Source organism: Neomonachus schauinslandi, chromosome X (assembly GCF_002201575.2).
Source record: "Neomonachus schauinslandi chromosome X, ASM220157v2, whole genome shotgun sequence".
NCBI classification, from domain to species: Eukaryota; Metazoa; Chordata; class Mammalia; order Carnivora; family Phocidae; genus Neomonachus; species Neomonachus schauinslandi.
This window is the reverse complement of record NC_058419.1, coordinates 114,675,803-114,694,600: the sequence shown is the minus strand read 5'-3', so window position 1 is coordinate 114,694,600 and position 18,798 is coordinate 114,675,803. Positions and strand designations below refer to the sequence as shown.

At 43.8% G+C, this 18,798-nt stretch overlaps 1 protein-coding gene across 2 annotated transcripts in view; it reads right to left on the bottom strand.

Annotated features, from left to right (window-relative positions):
• The window catches only part of ACE2 (angiotensin converting enzyme 2), a 40,841-nt gene that overhangs the window by 2,126 nt on the left and 19,917 nt on the right, over positions 1-18,798 (bottom strand). Inside the window, exons 9-18 of one of the 2 annotated variants that reach the window (XM_021680805.1) lie at positions 18,032-18,201; positions 15,194-15,420; positions 12,486-12,630; positions 10,660-10,758; positions 9,825-9,947; positions 8,768-8,940; positions 7,462-7,520; positions 4,106-4,206; positions 2,674-2,790; positions 642-836 (exon numbers count right to left, since the gene is read on the bottom strand). In XM_021680805.1, the coding sequence (XP_021536480.1) occupies positions 642-836; positions 2,674-2,790; positions 4,106-4,206; positions 7,462-7,520; positions 8,768-8,940; positions 9,825-9,947; positions 10,660-10,758; positions 12,486-12,630; positions 15,194-15,420; positions 18,032-18,201 (1,409 nt within the window). The remainder of the gene's footprint in view (positions 1-641; positions 837-2,673; positions 2,791-4,105; positions 4,207-7,461; positions 7,521-8,767; positions 8,941-9,824; positions 9,948-10,659; positions 10,759-12,485; positions 12,631-15,193; positions 15,421-18,031; positions 18,202-18,798) is intronic. The other variant, XM_021680811.1, reaches the window with a different exon arrangement.

Genomic DNA, 18,798 nt, shown 5'->3' with positions numbered 1-18,798 from the left:
ATTACATAAGCCTAATGAAAGCCAGTGATTTCTCAAGGTCAGAAAAACCATCTAGTGGCAGAGCAAGATTATAAATCAGGTCTCTGGCGATTTAAATCCTCACTGGACTTGGATCTCCCATTCAAGAACACATGAGAGGGCACTGTGGCCCCTGAGCTACGGGGATGACAGAGAGCATGGGCCACCTGAGGGGGAATGAAGATGATGGAAGTGTGGCAGTTTGAGGCGAATCGCAGAGCTCATTCTAGAATGGTTTTACAGTGCCAACCATCACTGAGCCAGTCTCCGGGGTCACTTCTAGACCAAGGAAGACTAGGAGTGCGGATAATCCCCTGAGCCTGCCTGCCTCCCCTCCCCGAGTTTGCAGGACCTCCCGGCAGTAGGGAAAGGACACTGTGGCCAGGACGGAGTTGCCCCGGTCTCACTCGAAAGCCCTAGGCTGAACATTGCACGCCAGCTAGGAAGGCAAAGTGCTGACGAAATCTGGGAAATTTCTAGGGGATGCATCAGAATATTTAGGTGCAAAATTGTCCAAAAAAGTAATTGGGTTATACAACCTACCACTTGCTGCAAATTTTCCAGTTAGTTTTCCCTAAACCTTTCTGTTTTAAGATAAGGTAAGTCTAGGAAGGGTCACTTACTTCCTTCGATTTCTGATCCCGGAGAAGATGAGCAGGACAATGCCAACCACCACCACTCCCATCACGGCCCCAAAAACAATCAGCCATATGGTGACAGGTGGCTGGTAAGGGGGTCCCAGTGTTGGCTGAATCCCCAGAAACTCCAGGCTCTTGTCATCCAGGCGGAAAGCATCATTGATACGGCCCCGGGACATCCTATTCCCAAAAGCAAAAACACTTAGGCAAAACAGAATTGTGTGTAATTATTTACTTCTTACATCATTGCTCCCGAAAGGATGTGATAAGCCTTAGCCTAAGACTGTACACCTCAAATAGCGATGAAATCAAAGGCGATAGCCAGGTCCCATGAAAGGTACGAGATCTGACAATTAGGCACCTTTCATATCTTGTAGCCTAGATTAGGTCTGGCAACGGCTTCCTTGGAAAATTGGTTTGCAAGTGTGGAAACATGCAACTGGCTGGTGTTTGTTCATCCATGACTGCTGTGTTGTAAAGGCAAAGTCAGCGTATTTGGCAAGAATTTCCCTTCTGTCAGAGTAGGTGTACAATGACTTTATATCAGATAACAGAAAAGGACAATTGGGTCCATCTCTTCTACAAATCAACCAGGTCCTATACCCAAGTCTTGACGGTTGTAGTTTCCAAATAAAAGTGATTGGCCTTTGGAGGCAGGGGAGGAACACAGGAGAGGGGTCTTCGCCAATTTCTCCAGCACTGGGGATGGGATATGGCTAAATTTTAGAGAGCAAAAAAGGATGGAGGGGATTTTAAAAACCAAAACTAGGGAAATTGAGAATATTCTGAATTGAAAGCCCAAGGGTCTGGCAGCCCATCCTCCTACCCTTGGGTGTAGTACAGGTCAGGAGGTCAAAAGGAGAGAGGGAGATCTGTCAGAGCAGAATTAGCCATGTAACCTCAGCCTGAATTCGTCTCAAGTCATTCTGGAAACGGGAGATTTGGGACCCTCTGCAGCTCACAAGGAGGGCTGGGCTCTTTAATGCTGATCTCAGCTGCCACTTTTCCCCAGGACAGAAACAAGTCATTTGGAGGCCGACGGTGAAGTCTCTGGATGTGGGTGGGTTGTACACCCCAACTAAGCCAGATTTTCCAGGCCCACTCTGCCCGGCAGGTCTTGGATTTGCTTCCAGAGATGAACAGCGGCTCAAGAGGGCCACCTAGCGGGCTCCCCCATAGCAGCAGGTATCTTAAGCCTTTTTTTTAGTGTCATCGATCTGTTCTTTCTCGCTGTTTGGGGAAACAGACGAGGCACCTTGGGCCAATCGTTCCTTCTAGATGCTCACTGCCCACAGTAAGTCCCTCTCCTAGTGTCGAGGCCAAGCGACAGCTAAGGAATCCTATTCTTGCCCACCTCGTTTCTAACTCTGGTTACTGAAACGATTCCTTCATCCGAGTCCCTACAACAAATGCTGGCAATACGTGTCCATGTCTCTTCTGCATTTACCATTCTGTACGCGTGCAGGCCAGACCTTCTTCAGCCAGTACATGCTGCCTTTGCCCGAGAGCTTTCTCAGGCCACAAGGGGCTGCCCGGCCTGCACACCAGAACTGCCGGGGAAGCCATGGCACCAGCCAGCACTTCGCAACCAATGGCTGGTGGGAGGCGGCGGATAAATACCCCAGCGCGGATGGACAGTTCAGGTGCATGATGTGCTCAGTGTCCCAGAATTCCCCGGCACCATAGAGCTCTAGTTGCTCACCGCGGTCCCTTGCTCGATAACATGTCATTTATGATCTTCCTTCCATCCTCTGCCCCTGTGCACTTTTCTTTCTCAGAGCTTCTGGAGATCACCTCCCAAATCAACTACTTATACTCCACTAACTGTTTAAGAGCCTGCGTACGGAGGAGCCCAAATCAAGAGAGATCCTTCTGGAATTAAAACCCCAGTCTTTAAGCTGAAAAGGGACTCAGAACAGTGCCCGGCACACAGAGCACACTAAACCACAAGCCCTTGTCGTGGGTGCATTCATCAGCCTCCCTCCCGCTTAGAGAGCTTGTTTGAAAGTAAAATCACCTGATGGCCTCTTCCACGTCAGCTCTAGGAATGATATCAGACACATTTCCAGGTAAAGTGACAAAGAAGGTGAAGGAGATTCTGGGTTTCAAATCGTTCACCCACACGTTATCCTCCCTGCAGAGAAAAGAAACATCTTCCCTTGTGGCACGGACGACACAGCAAAGAGAATGGGGGCTCCCCCTGCCAGTGAAAAGGGGGTGGGAGCGGGGCGGGGTGGGGAGTCACAGGGTGAAGGCGAGAGACATGGGATAGGGCGAACAATGGAAGGATGTGATTGTCCCCACATCCTCGACACTTCCCAAAGCACATGAACTCAAGGACACAAGTTGGAATAACACTATTGGCGCTATCCGTTCTGCCCCCTAGATGAACCCCATTTTCTTTCAATGATAGAAAAATTTCGAACTGAAGGCAGCTGAAGAACCAGCGAGGAACCATGGGTGCCCCGGGATTGTGATAAACACCGTGGCGGGCGGCGACGGCTCAGTACCATGAACAGAGGTGGTGCGTTCCTCCACCCCAGTCCCACAAGGCAAAACCCGTCGCGTTACACCCACAGCGGGGGGAGGGGGTAAGGAGTGGGCTTTACCAACAAGGTGACAAGACTGGCCTCTCCCAGCTGCCACAGGGATCCTGACAAAGCCTAAGGCAGATCCTGTGGCTCCCAGCCCTTCTCACTCAGAAGAAAGCCAACGTCCTTGGAATGCTTGCGAGGCCCAGGAGAACGTTCTTCTCCCCCTCCTACCCCCACGCCCCACTACCGCCCTGACCACACCTCCTACTTGTCTTCTATGAGCTAACTGCTCCAGCCCCACTAGCCTCCTTGCTGTTCCTTCAACAGGTGGAGGATCTTCGTTCCTCAGAATCTTTCCACCTGCTACCTACCTTCCCCTTGTCTGCTTTGCTGGTGCTCTCCTTGCTTCAGATGTTTGCTCAAGGATTCATGAGGCCTTTTCTGACTATTGCAGTTAAAGCCGAACTGTAGACACACCAGCACTCCCTAGCCCCCCATCTGTGGTATTTTTCTCCCTTGAACTTGTCACCATCTCATTCTAGTATATTTCACTTAACATATTTTGCTGATTGTAATCCACACATGAAATACACATTAAAGGCAAGTACAGTGAAGGCAGAGATGTCTGTCTTTTCCTTTCAGTGCTGAGGGTAGAGGAAGCATTTGGTGGAGGGAAAGGGAGAGGAAAAGAGGAGGGAGAGGAGAAGGGAGGAGACGGGGAAAGAGAACAGTGTTCTTGCAATCTATAAGTCAAGTAAGTCACAGTCCTCCCTAAAGAGAATGGCCCAAATTTCAGGATATCAGAGTAGTTCCAGAGTCATTAGGAGGTTTTTCTTAATTTTACTTGCATAAAAGTTTAAGCACAATATCTTTTCAGGCCCAAGAGAAAGAGAAATACTGTTTAGAGTAACTCACACAAAAGGGATCATCTGGTTTTTGACTTTTGAAAAATACTCTCTCATGGCATATGCAATAGATGACCGGAACAAGTACATCTCATTGTCATTCCATTTGTACTGCAAATTCAAAAGAAAAACACTGCTCAGTAGGGATCATGGGATACATTCAAAACCTGATATTCCAGAAGCATTATTTTTACATTTTCTAATACTCTGGAGAATCTTGCTATTCATTAGGTCAGTGACCTCCAACTTGTGTGGGCACCAGCATCCCCCGGAGGGCTGGTCAAACCACTGAAGAGTGGGCCCTACCCTCCTGAGTTTTTAATTCAGAAGGTCTGGCATGGGACCGGAGGATTTGCATGTGTAACCAGCTCCCAGGTGGCACCTGTGCTTTAAGGACCATGTTCATGGATCCTTTTCGGTTTGAGAGGAGCCAAAATAAACATCCTGAGGGCAGCTTTATGGATGGGAGCCGTGCGAGTTGTGGGTTTTAGTTAAAATGTCCATGTATTGTACACCTGAGACGAATATAACACTGTATGTTAATTATAGTGGAAAGAAAAAAATAAGTTTAAAAAAGAAAAAAAAAGTCCAGGTATCGTAGGCAAAGATGCAGAGCTTTTACTGTGTATATAGTAAGTTCTCAGATATGTACAAGTGTACAAGAAAAAGAAACTTGAGGTTCGAAGGAAAAAATAACTGTTTGTCGACAAGGTAATTTGTTCTTGTTTTGCGGTGCTAAACAAACAGCTGGCGTATTTGCATAGTCTGAACATTTGCTAAAAGAGTAAAAAAGCATTCACTCTTTCCTCCAGTAGCTGGCAGTAGAAATCAATGAATGGCACAAATTTTGCCTCTCTCCTTTCCCTTTTAGAAAAAACAATGACATGGTTTCACAGAAGATTTGTTACATTAACCTCAGCTTGATACCACTCAGGTTTGGCAAAAAAAAGCTGCTTTAAGAGTACTAATAATGTTATTAATATCGCTACTATGAATATTCTGGTTACTATTTCCATATTAAAAAAAAAGTAAGGCAAACAATGAATCATGGAACACTACATCAAAAACTAATGATGGGGGCGCCTGGGTGGCTCAGTTGGTTAAGCAACTGCCTTCGGCTCAGGTCATGATCCTGGAGTCCCGGGATCGAGTCCCGCATCGGGCTCCCTGCTCGGCAGGGAGTCTGCTTCTCCCTCTGACCCTCCCCCTCTCATGCTCTCTGTCTCCCATTCTCTCTCTCAGATAAATAAATAAAAAATCTTTAAAAAAAAAACCTAATGATGTAATGTATGGTGATTAACATAACATAAAATAAAATTTAAAAAAAAGTAAAGGTTGAGTTCACAAAACCATGCCAAAGATCCGGCTGGACTTTGCCATACAACAGGTTGACCTGGGCCGAGATTCTGGCCTGGATGCGCCGGGGGTGCTAAAGCAGGGGGCCGGCCCCAGCAAAGCAGCCTGCTACTCTGCTAAGGGGCCTCAGAGCGGCACACCACCAACCCCTCTGAAGACCATTTACCAATCCCTCACTGCAGGGAAAGAGAACATGGGGACAGACGTCAAGAAAACCAGATAACTGAAAAGGATCCTGATCTGCTGGATCCTTTAAAGGAACTAAAATGTATTGGGCCAAGGAAGCACTAATATAAAGATAAGAGAAATAATCCCACAGACATTCAATGATGGTGAAGAACTGGAAATCTGAACGCTTAAGATTTGGGAAGGGATGCGCCTTCATTTTTATTATTTCTTTCTTAAAGCTTCCTTTTTCATGGAACACTTCATCTAAAACTAATGATGTAATGTATGGGGATTAACATAAGAATAAAAAAAAAAAGCTTCCTTTTTCACTCCTACTGTGTTATCTATGTTTAGCTGTCTTACTTAGCTAGGAAAATGACGCTGTAACTACCGTGGAGCCTTAGGCAATATTTAACTTGGCAGGAAACAGAAGGGGGTCGAAATGTAATCTTCGGCTCTATCCAGTGCAAATCACAATTTTCTGTTGCGCCCGGGGCCGCTCCATCCAACAGTCCCAGGCTGTCCTCTCATCCTACACGGCCTCCTGTGCTCCCCATCTGCCTGGGGCTGCCCAGTCCTCTCCTCTTTCCCAAAGCCACTGCTTCTTCAGCCTGGCTAGCCTGAGACAGGTGTCTAGTAGAGCAATAGCTGCTGAAAGGAATTCACACGCAGGTGTGAGTGATCTGGTTTGCCGTGAAACATTCGGTTATCCCCAAATGCAGATAGACATCAGTAGTTCTCAACTTTGGCTGTAATTAGAATCACCCGGGGGAGATTTTAAAACTCTTGATGCCCAACTCTTGATGCTATACCTCAGAACAATTAAGTCAGAATCTCTGGAAGTGGGACTCGAGCTTTAATATTTTTTAAACATCCCATACGACTCCAGACTCCAGGGTGCAGCCAGGTTTGAGAAATCTTGTTGTAAATCAGAGCTTCCCAGTCTAGTGTATACAAACCAGCTGGGGGCTTGTGAAAATGCAGATTTGGCTTAAGCAGGTCCAGGGCTGGGGCCTAAGATTCTGCATTTTTAACAAGCTTCCAGGATATGGATGATTGACTAAAACAAAACAAAGCAAAACTATCTACAGTACTTCTAAAAACAATCTCTCAAAACATAACCTTGTCCTCTTCCTCAAATACAAGTAATGGTGATAAGAGTGAATTAAGATGATGGACACTTGGGGTGCCTGGGTGGCTCAGTCCATTAAGCTTCTGACTTCTGTTGGGGTCATGATCCCAGGGTCCTGGGATTGAGCCAGCATCCCTGCTCAGTGGGGAGCCTGCTTCTCCCTCTCCGTCTGCCACTCCCCCTGCTTGTGCTCTCTCGCTCTCTCTCAAATAAATAAAATTTTTTAAAAATTATTTTTAAAAAAGGGTGGACACGATATTTAAGATCGGATGTTTTCTCATTGATCTTCATAGCACTTGAAAGTAACAAGGAAAAAGTAGACATCACCAATCCAATAAAGAATGTGTTACTGAAAAAAAAAAAAAAAGCCCAAGAGCCAGAATCTGGAGCTTGTAGTTTTTAAGAGAAACATGTGGCCTGTCTTCTTTTAGAACACACTGGAATGGGCTTATTTGTCCCATTTAAGGGAGTGCATTAAGAAGTAAAGGACGGGGGCGCCTGGGCGGCTCAGTAGGTTAAGCATCCGGCTCAGGTCATTATCTCAGGGTCATGAGATCGAGCCCCAGTGGCAGACTCCACGCTCAGCAGGGAATCAGCTTCTCTTCTTCTCCCTCTCCCTCTGTCCCTCTGCATGTGCTCTCTCTCAAATAAATAAATAAAACTTAAAAAAAAAAAAAAGAAGTAACGGACACACTGTCCAGAATACTCACTGCTTTTTCTCCAAGAGCTGATTTTAGGCTTATCCTCACTTTAATGCTTTGGTCAGCATCTGATTAAAGAGAAATCATAGACTGTTGGTTACAGATGACAGATTGACCATGTGCATTTATTTCCTTCCCCTCCCAAGATCCCACCAAAGTGATAGTAAAGGAATTTTTTAACAGGTATAAATACATACACTTTTGGAAAATGAGAAGTAATGGAGCCGGGGGGGTGGGGGGGTCAGAAAGCCATGGCCTAATGTGTATGCAGAGGCAGTACAGACCCCAAAAGTCCCACAGAGTCCCAGAGAGGCTTGGGATTCGAGTACAGCTGGGGGTGGGAAGAAGATATCAGACTGAAAACAAGGGGAATGAAAGTTAAGGTATGGTTAAAGCCACTGTGGGACACAGTTGACCCTCCTACCCCACATGCTCTTGCTTAGAAAGTCACTTGGAGTCTCTGCTGCAGCAAAACAAGAGGTGATCCAAGAAAGAAGGCATGGAATCCAGGCAGCATTGGATTCAACCCAGGAAAGCAGCAAAAAGATGGATGACTCAGGATGAAAACTGTGGTCAGATTGAGACAGAAGAATGTAGGACTCTACGAAGGAAGTCTTTAGGAAAAAATGAGGCTGAAAAGAATAGGTATGTTGGAATACCCGGAAAAGATAAATGCAACAATAATAGCAAATTAGACATTAAAAGAAATAAGGCAGTAGAAACTCCAGGACAAACAAAGAGCCATATAGGAAAGTGTTTAAAATAGTATATTACTTGGCTCTTCAGGCATTATGATATAAATACTGTTAACTTCTTGTAAAAAATGTTAAAACTTTATTGAGAGATGAGAAAGGGAGGTGGGAGAGTAGGCAGAAGTGCATCCCTAAAACTGACCAATAAAGAAATTGTATAAACAAAATGTTCAGAAATATGTGACTGCCAGAAAGAAGAGGCAATAGCATTAAAACTGATTTTAAAAAATTGTCTTTGAAGAGCAGGATTTGAGTGCAGTGGGTTGGGGAGTGTTATACGCTTTTATTTTTAAATATGGGGCTAATAAAGCAGACTTGAGAGAGAAAATTGTGTGTGTGTGTGTGTGTGTGCGTAGTTTTCATCATGCTTGATACATAGTAGGTGCTTAACAAATTTGTTTCCTCCCCAATAAAATGGCAGCAGTCACCATAGCCAGTCAGAAGCAGGGTCTACACAGAGGGACAATATACACAGCTGTGTCATAGCTCCATGAGATGGGCCAGAGGAGACTAGGGGAAGCAGAAAGGGAGGCATTTGAAATGGGTCAACTCAATGTACTCACATGGACTCCAGTCAGTGTTCCAACCCACAAAAGAATTCCTGTTCTGCTCTTTCAGCCAGGTAAACAAAGGATCAAAGTAGTTGAGCAGTGGTCTTACATCCATATTCTTTGCTCCTACAACATTATACAATGCTAAGGTCCAGGGTTTTGATCTTCCAAGTTTCAGCATTTGGCTACAGGAAAAAAGGGGAGGGTGGGTTCAGGGCTTTTTGAGGAATTCCAGATGTACACATATTTACACTATGATCTATGGTTTCTCCTCTTTGGCTTAGCTAAGTTTGCTCCTGGCAGATAAGAAAATCAGGTGGGTTAATGGATGTATTCATCCTTCAATCCTTTTCCTTCTAATGACTATAAAGGGAGCTCTGTAGTTATGACATGGAGAGGAGATAGACTGTCCAGCCATCACATGGTCTAGGTTCCTGTGTGACCATAAAATAAACCATTAATTTGTGGATGAGGATATTTTGAGTTCAAAATTTTTCTTTTTAGAACAAGGAAATCAAATTTTATAGAAATTTCTTTTTTTAAAAAAAGATTTTATTTATTTATTTGACAGAGAGACACAGCGAGAGAAGGAACACAAGCAGGGGGAGTGGGAGAGGGAGAAGCAGGCTTCCCGCGGAGCAGGGAGCCCGATGCGGGGCTCGATCCCAGGACCCTGGGATCATGACCTGAGCCGAAGGCAGACGCTTAATGACTGAGCCAGCCAGGCACCCCTAGAAATTTCTTTTTAGAACAAGGAAACCTAGGCATGGAAATGAGTAATATTGGATAGCAGGAGAGGTTCAACATTTTGAAATATTCAACATCTTTGAAATATTTCTTTTTTGAAAAAAAAAATTTTTTTTTTGAGCTTCACCTATTTATCTGAGAGAGAGAGAGAGAGAGTGGGAGGAGGGGCAGAGGGAGAGAATCTTTAAGCAGACTCCCTGTTGAACTTGGAGCCGGAAACGAGGCTCAACCCCACTACCCTGAGATCACAACCCGAGCCAAAACCAAGAATGGGACGCTCAACCGACTGAGCCACCCAGGGGCCCCTTGAAGTATTTCTTACAGCAGCTTCTGCCCGGCTTCACTGGAATTGGAGATATCACATTTGTGTAGGGGACCTTCATGTTTAGCTATTTGACAAAGGGCTTCTTGAAACTGGAATTGATAAATGGTCCTTGTATAGTATCTGTAAAATAGACAAACAAGAGAGCAGTCCCGTGTTTAGTTACTGTGCTGGACTCACAGATTGGGGCATATGTTTAAATTCTGAGGCTCTAGTAACCAAAGAGATACTAGTCCAACCTCTTTCTCCAGAAAGACCCAAATATGAATCCTGCAGACTCATCATAACCTACTTGTATTTATGTATCAGCTGATTAAAAAGGCAGTATTACTTTGTTAAATGTTAGTTCACATTTGTATTGTGCTTTCCATATTTATGGCCCTTTCATATAAATAATGCCAATTGATCCCTATGGCAGGCCAACAATATTATTTCCACCTTCCAAATAAAGAAACTGAGGTTCAGCAAACTCAAGATCTGGGGCTAATAGGTGAAGAACATAGGTTTTTGGATTTCAGATTAAAAATACTCTATTACCATCACTCTGAGCACTGCCAGTAACAAGAAGACGAAGATAATTTTATTTCCCCCAAGGATTCTATAAATTCCTTCACGGTAGAGAAAAGATCTCACATAAGTTTTATTGGACCCAATAAATCATGTTGAGTTAAATTGAATTAAAACTGATGATCTGTTTTGAGGTTGTAGGGGGAAGGAGGGTAGAAAGAGAAAGAGAAATTATAGTCATTACTTCATAGATCCCTATTTCTTTGCCATTAGCACAGCTGTCCACAAACCCTGGGGGTTAAACAGTGAGAAGACAACTGTCATTTACCTGATGAATGAGTAATCATTAGCAACATGGAACAGAGATGCAGGGTCACAGTATGTTTCATCATGGGGCAAGGGTTCCACCACCCCGACTAAGTCTCGCCTGTGGGGAGAAAAGCAGATACGTTAGAGGCAGTTAACATGGTTTTGTCAGCCAATGGCATTTTACTGGAACTGGTTGTCAGGTGAAATAGAAACAGTGTAAAAAATTACAGAATAGAGCCCTTCTGTGGTTATCTCTTCCTTTTTTAATTCATCCAGAATATACCACTGGAAAACAGCTGCATCTTCAAAACACTAATTTAATAAAGTGCATCCCATGGCCAAAAATGTACAGTGAAAATCTTAATAATCCCTCTCTGGTACCACATTCCATGTGTTCCTGGCAGACAGAATTTTGTAACATTGACATCTTATTCTTCAAAGCTAGCTGGAGTGCCCCCTCCTCTGTGGGGCCTGCCCCTGATCCCACCCACCTGCCAGCACAGTGAACCCCTCCAGCTCCCTTAGCCTTCCCTAGTTGTGCTCTTTTGGCATTTCTCTCTCTGTTTTACAATTATTCATACACATCTTCTTCTTGGCCCTGGACATTGGAGCTCCTAGAGGGCGGGGCTGTCTCAGTTACCTTTATGGTTCCAGTGTCAAACATGATGCCAAATGCTAAGGAAAGACTGCATGTATGTTTGTTGAACTAATGGAGTGATTAATGCATAATGAATGATTTTAAGGGTCTGGTACCATTTACCTTTCAAAATAAACCTTTAAAGGGGATCAAAAATTAATTCAATCAGAAAAAAAAAATGCAGGGAAACCATGTACTTGGCATTATTTAAACTTAAGACATTTGTCCTTTCTGATTGTGGGATCATTAGAGACAAATTCAGTAATACTCAAATACTAGAAACAGTTATTTTCGCTGCTGTCTCCTTCCTCCCAAGTAGAATTTATGTCAACAGAGAATCTTGGCAGAACGGTGGCACTGACTTAAATTCATGGATACAGGGCTGAATGTTATATAGGTAGATCTTCATCACAAAAAGGAAAAATAAGAAAAACAAAGCAAAATAATTGACAGGAGTCTGACTAATAGAGGGAGGGGAAAAGACTCCTCCTTTTCCTTCTTTCCTTCCTTCCTTCCTGTCTTCTTTTGTAATTCTTCCATCCCAAACCCATTTATTTCATACCTGTGTGTCCCAGGCATGAAGAATGTAGTGCTGAAACTATTGAAAGCGTTACTATCTGTTGCCCAAAAGTGCCAGCCTCTCACTAGCCTGGAATTCTCTGTTTCCCTCTACATACACCTGGTTAACTCTCACCTCTCTCTCAGAGCTTAATTTGGATGCCTCTCCTCATCTGACCCACCAGATTGGGCTTTCGATCTTGCCTTGGATGCTCATGGATCCCCATACACTCCCATAACAGAACACATTGCCATGGTTTCATTTTCCACATCCCTCCATAGACTAAAAGTTCTTTGAAGTCAAGGAAAACATCTGAAATGATCAGCATTGGATCCCCAGTGCCTAAAATATCACAGTTTAATGGGTGACCCAGCACTTAAGAAGATAGACCATGAGAAGTTGTGTCATCGGATCCTGCTTGGGGGAAGGCGGAACCAAGGACATATTATCTGAGGAGAAAGCACCCAAATGAAGACTTGAAAAATAAAAAGGAGGCAGCGTGTGCATGCATGCATGCATGCTTGCGTGTGTGTGTGTGTGTGTGTGTGTGTGTGTGTGTGTGTGTGTGTACAAGCCAGGAAAATGCCTTTAGGTAAGTGGTAAACTCATGAGACAAAACATTTTGCTGATTCCATATTCATTGACTTACTTCATCTCCCACCATTTTTTAATCCACTGCTCTTTGGGAATTTCACCCTTAAAGACCATCCATCTCCACTTTTCTAACATGTAAGTAAATGGTAGAGTTCCAACAATTGTAAGTGCTTGTTTGAATAGGAAGTTTATGTCTGTTTCTGAAAGTAAAATGGAAAAGGATAAATATTAACATGAGGATGACAGTGGATGTGTTGTATTAATTTCCCAATCTCAAGATATTATTCCTCAAGATATGCTTACATTAAGGATGATTACGTGAGAAATACTGACAATGAACATAATAATATGTATCTACTCATTTTCTCAGCTAAGGGACTTGGAGGAGGGTGAAGACTTGGAAAGAACAGGTAAAATGAATCTGCAAGCAACCGCTAATCCTCATTTTTTCATTAGGGTCAATTGCCTTCCTTAAATACCTCTTATCAGAGCCAATTAGGGCTATTTCATCTACTGTCATACTATTTATTCTTGTAAGCTCCATGAAGGCAGTGCCTGTAAATGTCTCATTCAAGACTGTATACCTAACCTGGTGTCTCCTACATGATACCCTCTCTGAGTCTTTGTTAAAAAACAAATTTTAAACAGATGTGGCCAAAAGCCAGTAAACCAGGGAGGAGAAACACAAACAAAAAAGAGCCTCCCCAGAAGAAACTATCCACTGGATAATCAGAAGTACAGTACACTTTAAATGTACTGACATCTTCTTCACTCAGTTTAAAATGCTTTAACACATTATGTGATCTCATCTATCCTTTATTTAGTGATGTAAAAAGCAGTAGAGCTCATGCCTAGTGTACTAGGGAAGCTCAATGAACTGTAAGCAGGGGGATACTATCTACTTGGCACAGCATTGTACCTCTAGTGTCGAGAAAAATGCCTTGTACATAGTATAGGCTCAGTAAATATTTTTGGAAGAAGAAAGGAGGCAAGGTAAAGAGAAGGAGGGAGGGAGAGAGAGAAGGAATGAAGGGGTTCATTTACCATCATTCACAGATCAGGGGCAGAGCCAAGGAAGGAAACAAGAATTTTTCAAACCAGTCATTTAACCATGTCTAGTACTATCCTAGTGATTCAATCATCTTTGCCTGCTGTCAAGGAATATTTAAAAAATGATAAAAACAACTAATTGTCTGCTAATCGACCTTAAGAATTATATTTTAAAATTAGGCAACAGATGTGGTTGCCGTGAACTCCCTTTCCTTTGTTGCTCCCTTCATGGGAGGGTGCTATTACTCATCTATTACCCACTGGGTCTATGCTTACAGTAACTTTTTCAGACATGATGAAGACTCTACACTGACCTACTCCCAGGCCTTCATGAGATCACCAAAGTCTGGAGCCAGAAACAAGGCACAGTGAATTGCCCCCACAAGGATGGAGCTCATGACCTTGACCTCACTGACCAAACGTTCCAGCCAGTGGAGCTGATGTTTTGAACCACATAACTAAAACGAGGGGAGAGAAATATACAGAAGAGAACATATTTGGCTCTAAGTATCCTCCTTTTACAAGGAAGAATCAAAAGTCATGGCATCTTCACTGAAGAATCTGGATCTCACGAACATTCGTCATGTGCCATCAAGTCCCAGCCATCCAAAGAGAAACAGGCTGCCTTGGGCAAAGATGTTGAAGGATAGCATGGATCTGAGGGGATGTCACAGGGGCAAATTCATGCTTCAGCTGGATGAAGAAAACATTTCAGTCCCATCCAATCTTGATATTCCACCACCCCTTCTTTAAGAACTCTCAAATTTCAAGTCGCACTTTGCTTTGTATAATATTATGGGAAAAGCTTTAGATTACGGCTCTGGTTCAGGTTCTGCTATGTTGTTTTTGACCTTGGGCTAGTTACTTTTCCTCTCTTGTCTTCAGTTTGCTGCCTCTGTAAAATAGTTTTTAGAATGTTCCAGCTCTCACATTTGGGGAAGTTTTTACCAGAACCAGGGGGATCTAGTCAGAACTCTAATATTAATTAGCTGGGTGACCTTGGATAAGCCATTTCAGTTCTGTGGGCCTGTTTTAGCATCTTTTATTCCCTGTTAGATGTTTCTTAAAGTTCCAAGACCATTCATTCAGTCAGCTCTCTTATGCCTTTTTCTTTTTTTCTTTTTTTTTAAAGATTTTATTTACTGGGGTGCCTGAGTGGGTCAGTCGGTCAAGCGGCTGCCTTTGGCTCAGGTCATGATCCCAGACTCCTGGGATCGAGCCTTGTGTCCTGGGATCCAGCCCCGTGTCCTGGGATCGAGCCCCGCGTCGGGCTCCCTGCTCGACGGGAGATCCTGCTTCTCCCTCTCCCTCTGCCTGCTCTGCCTACTTGTGCTCTCTATCTCTCTGTCAAATAAATAAATAAATAAAAGGTTTTTATTTATTTATTTGACAGAGAGATAGAGCATGGGGAGTGGGAGAGGGAGAAGCAGGCCCCCTGCTGAGGAGGGAGTCCGACATGGCGCTCGATCCCAGGACCCTGGGATCATGACCTGAGCCGAAGGCAGACGCTTAACCAACTGAGCCACCCAGGCACCCCTTGTTATGATATATTCCTTAAAAAATGTTTTTACCAGTAGCAATTCCCAGTTACCCATAAATATCATATACTTTATGTGGCAAAAATTAAATATATCCCATATGTGATAATATTAGCCTTTGCCCACAACTAACTAAAGAATCCCCAAAACAAGCCATGAAGAAAAATGTCCATACCACTGTCTTCAGAAAAACCAGGTGGCAAAAGACCAATGTTTTTCAAATGCTTCGGTGTAGCTGCAGAAAGTGACATGATTTCCCCAACAGCTTCATGGAACCCTTCATTAGCTCCATTTCTTAGCAGGAAGGGTTGTGCAGCATATGCCATGTCATACTGGATGTGTCCCATCTCATGATGGGCTGTCAGGAAGTCATCCATCGTCACCTTTGTGCACATCTTGATCCTGCACAAAAACGGGCAAGATTAAAATGAATCTCAATGAATTTGACTTAATCATCACAGTAAGAGCAGTATAGGATTTTGGTAGCATGGTTCATCATTCCAAGATTTGTTCACCGATGAATCTTGAGAACTTACCTTTTATGTCCTAGAAACAGTACAAGGTGCTCAATATAAAGCGATGGGCAGGGCTGAATCCTATTGCTCACAAACTAATAGAAAGATAAGCAGAGTCTTCTACTACAAAAACTCTCAGGCAAGTACTCTGTAAGTGATCAGTAGACATGGCCTTGGGCATAACAATAAGTGAATGCAGGCACAGTCTCCTAGAAGCACCGAGAAGGGCATAACTGAGGATGCAATGAGCAACCCGGACCTTGATCAACATGTAGAAGTTTGCCAGGTAGATGGCAGGGAGGGACAAGACGTTGACATTCCTGGAAGTGCTCATTGAAAAAGGCTTGAGAAAAGGGTGTAGCATTCAGGACACAGCAGGCAGTTTGGTAGAGCCAAGATAGAGAAGTAGGAGGAGAAGGGGCTGGAAATTGATATTTGGGAGTCATTAGCATTTTAAGTCAGGGAGTTGATGTGATGGCCCATGAAGCAGGCATAGAATGGCAAGGAAAGAGGGCCAAAAACAGAGCCCTAGGAGGTCCCAGTACGTACGGAGTGGAGAAAGATGATTCAGAGAAGATGGAGGGGGAGAGAGAGAGAGGAGTCAAAGAAGTCCAGAAGAGCATGACAGTGCAGAAGCCAATGAAAAATAGCATTTTGAAGAAAACTTGTAAACACCGTGTAAGGCTGCAGTGGCCCAATTCAAAAAGGACTGCATTCGGCAATTGACAGTGGTCCTGTTCAGCTTGGCAAGAGCAGTTCCATTCCAGTGAATGCAGGGGGCATATTTCAGTAGGTTCCCAAATTAATTTTCTTACCCCTCTGACCATGTCATCCCCCTGATAAATACCCTGTAAGTCTCCCCCAGTGCTCAAGAAGAAACTCAGCTTCCTTAATACAGCCCAGTAAGACCTGCCTTTCTAACCTGGTTTTTCTCTATTCTCTTTTGAAACAATCACAAGAAGAGCTACTGTGTGTTTAGTGTCTACAGTACCTAAGAGCCTGGGCTAGGAAACTTACATGTACTCCCTCATTTTTAAGGCTCTCTCTAGTACGGGAGTCAGTGAATTGCTTTGATAAATGAGGCTTTGTTGGAACACAGGTGCCATTTGTTTACGTACGGTACGTGGCTGCTTTGATGCCACAAGGGCAGAACTGAATCGTTGCAGCAGAGACCTGCAAAGCCTGGACTATTTACTATCCAGCCCTTTACAGAACAGGACTGTCAGGCCCTACTCGAGTGGACGCTGCTGGGGGCCTGCCCAGACCAGCTCTCCCAGGCAGATCCACCCATCCCCCATTGTGACTGCGTCATAGCCCTTAAAAGCCAACAGCTGCTTCCTTGTGCACTGCCTTTGGCTAAGTGAGAGGTGCCTCAACCAGGAGAATGTGTCCTCCCACACTCTGGGGCAGTCGCAGCCAGTGACTGACTAATGTGGGGGTACAAAAGGCCAGTCCTCTTTTCTCAAGGTGTGACCAACTGTGGTACAAATCGGGGTCCAGAGAGCCCCGTGGGATCAGGCTGAGGCCAAGTCTCCAACAGAGGCCACATCCTTACTTAACTCTTTCCCCTGCCTACCCCCCTTCCCTCACCCCCTTTTGCCTGACGTCTGTCCCTCAGTGAAGCATCTGTACCAGAATCTTCTTCTCAAGCTGGGGAACCCAACCTAAGACACTCACAAAGCTGCTACCTGGGGATTACCACTCCCTTTTAGAGATAAGGAAAATGAAACCCAAGAAGGTTGAATACCTTGCCCAACACTACCTAGTCATTAAGTTACACACCTGGGATTCGAAAGCCTGTGCACATTCTGCTGTATCACAGACCCTTCTTCACATGACCTTTATTCTAGCCTAACTTGCTGGTTCTGGTACACAATGCCAGGCCCTGCCTCTCTGCATTTGATCCTGCTTTTCTTCCAGCCCAGTGTCCTCCTCCCAGCCCTGTCTGTCCAAACCCTTCTCGTCTTTCAAGCCTAATTCAAATGCCACCTGAAAAGCCCTGTCTGAGCCTACATCCTATTCCGGGTATAGTCAGTTCTCTTCCAATTCCCTATAGAGTGTTCTCTGTGGTTCTCTTCTAACACGTACCACCTTCTCTCTTTTATCCCAGCTTATTTATTCACCTGTCCTGTCTCACTCATAAGAGAGAAACATGGAGGGGAAGAACAATGCCTGATCCACCCAGCCATCTTCCATAAATCTTAGCACCAAATCTTTCTCACGGGGACACCACCCTTCCCATGACCAGGCAAATCTAATGGGTGCATATTATTTCAAATGAGGCAGACAGGCTAAAGTTCAAGTTAGGGCCTGCTGACAATCCCCTTTTCCTGGAAAAGCCCAAATGTGCTCTCATGGACTCCCGAGTCCTCATTTAAGGAGAGTTCACACATCTCTTCTGTGCTTAGAGAAGCAGAGAAGAAATCCAAATCCATCCTCATTCCTGCCTCCATTGTCTCCCAGTTTAGTATCAGCTTTGTAAGGATCATCCTCACTACCTGAAGTCATGCTTCCCTAGGTCCCAAGCTGTGGGGTGGCAGACCACTTTCCGGCCGTCGCCTGGCTCTGTTAGCATGGAGTTTTCCCAGAATCCTTGAGTCATGTTGGGAAGGCCAACAGACACAAAGAATTTCTCAGCCTCCTCAAATATCCTCCTTGCATCCCAGCTCTGAAAGAAAAAAAAAAAAAAGAACAGCATTTCATTCTAGCATTAAAATAACAGCATTCTTTCTGTTGGCTATGTACATAGGCATAACCTTTCTGGAAGGCAATTTGGCGACATGTACGGACATGTCAAGCTTTCAAAGTGTTTACACTCTTTGTCTCAGTAATCCTGTCTCTAGGGAACTAACCTAGGAAATTCTCAGAAGTTAGGTCAAAGAATTACATTTAAAATGGGTTTTTTTGTTTATTATTTTTAAATATTGAAATATACTTGACACATCACATTGTGTAAATTTAAGGTATACAACATGTAAAATGATTTTTAATAGACAAAAAAGTGGAAACCACCACCAGAATGGTTAAATACATAATGATGTCTTCGTGGAATGGAAAATCTAAATAAATTCCATTCATAAAGACTTTTTATTGATGTTTTTTGTAATTTAATATTAAGTGAAAAAGTAGAATATATAAACCACTTATATAATGTGATATTAATGAGGAAATACACAAAAAATTAACAGTAGACTGTGTGAGATTATGTGTGATGTTTTTGTTTTTATGCTTTATATTCCAAGTATAAGCAAACAACAATGACCTT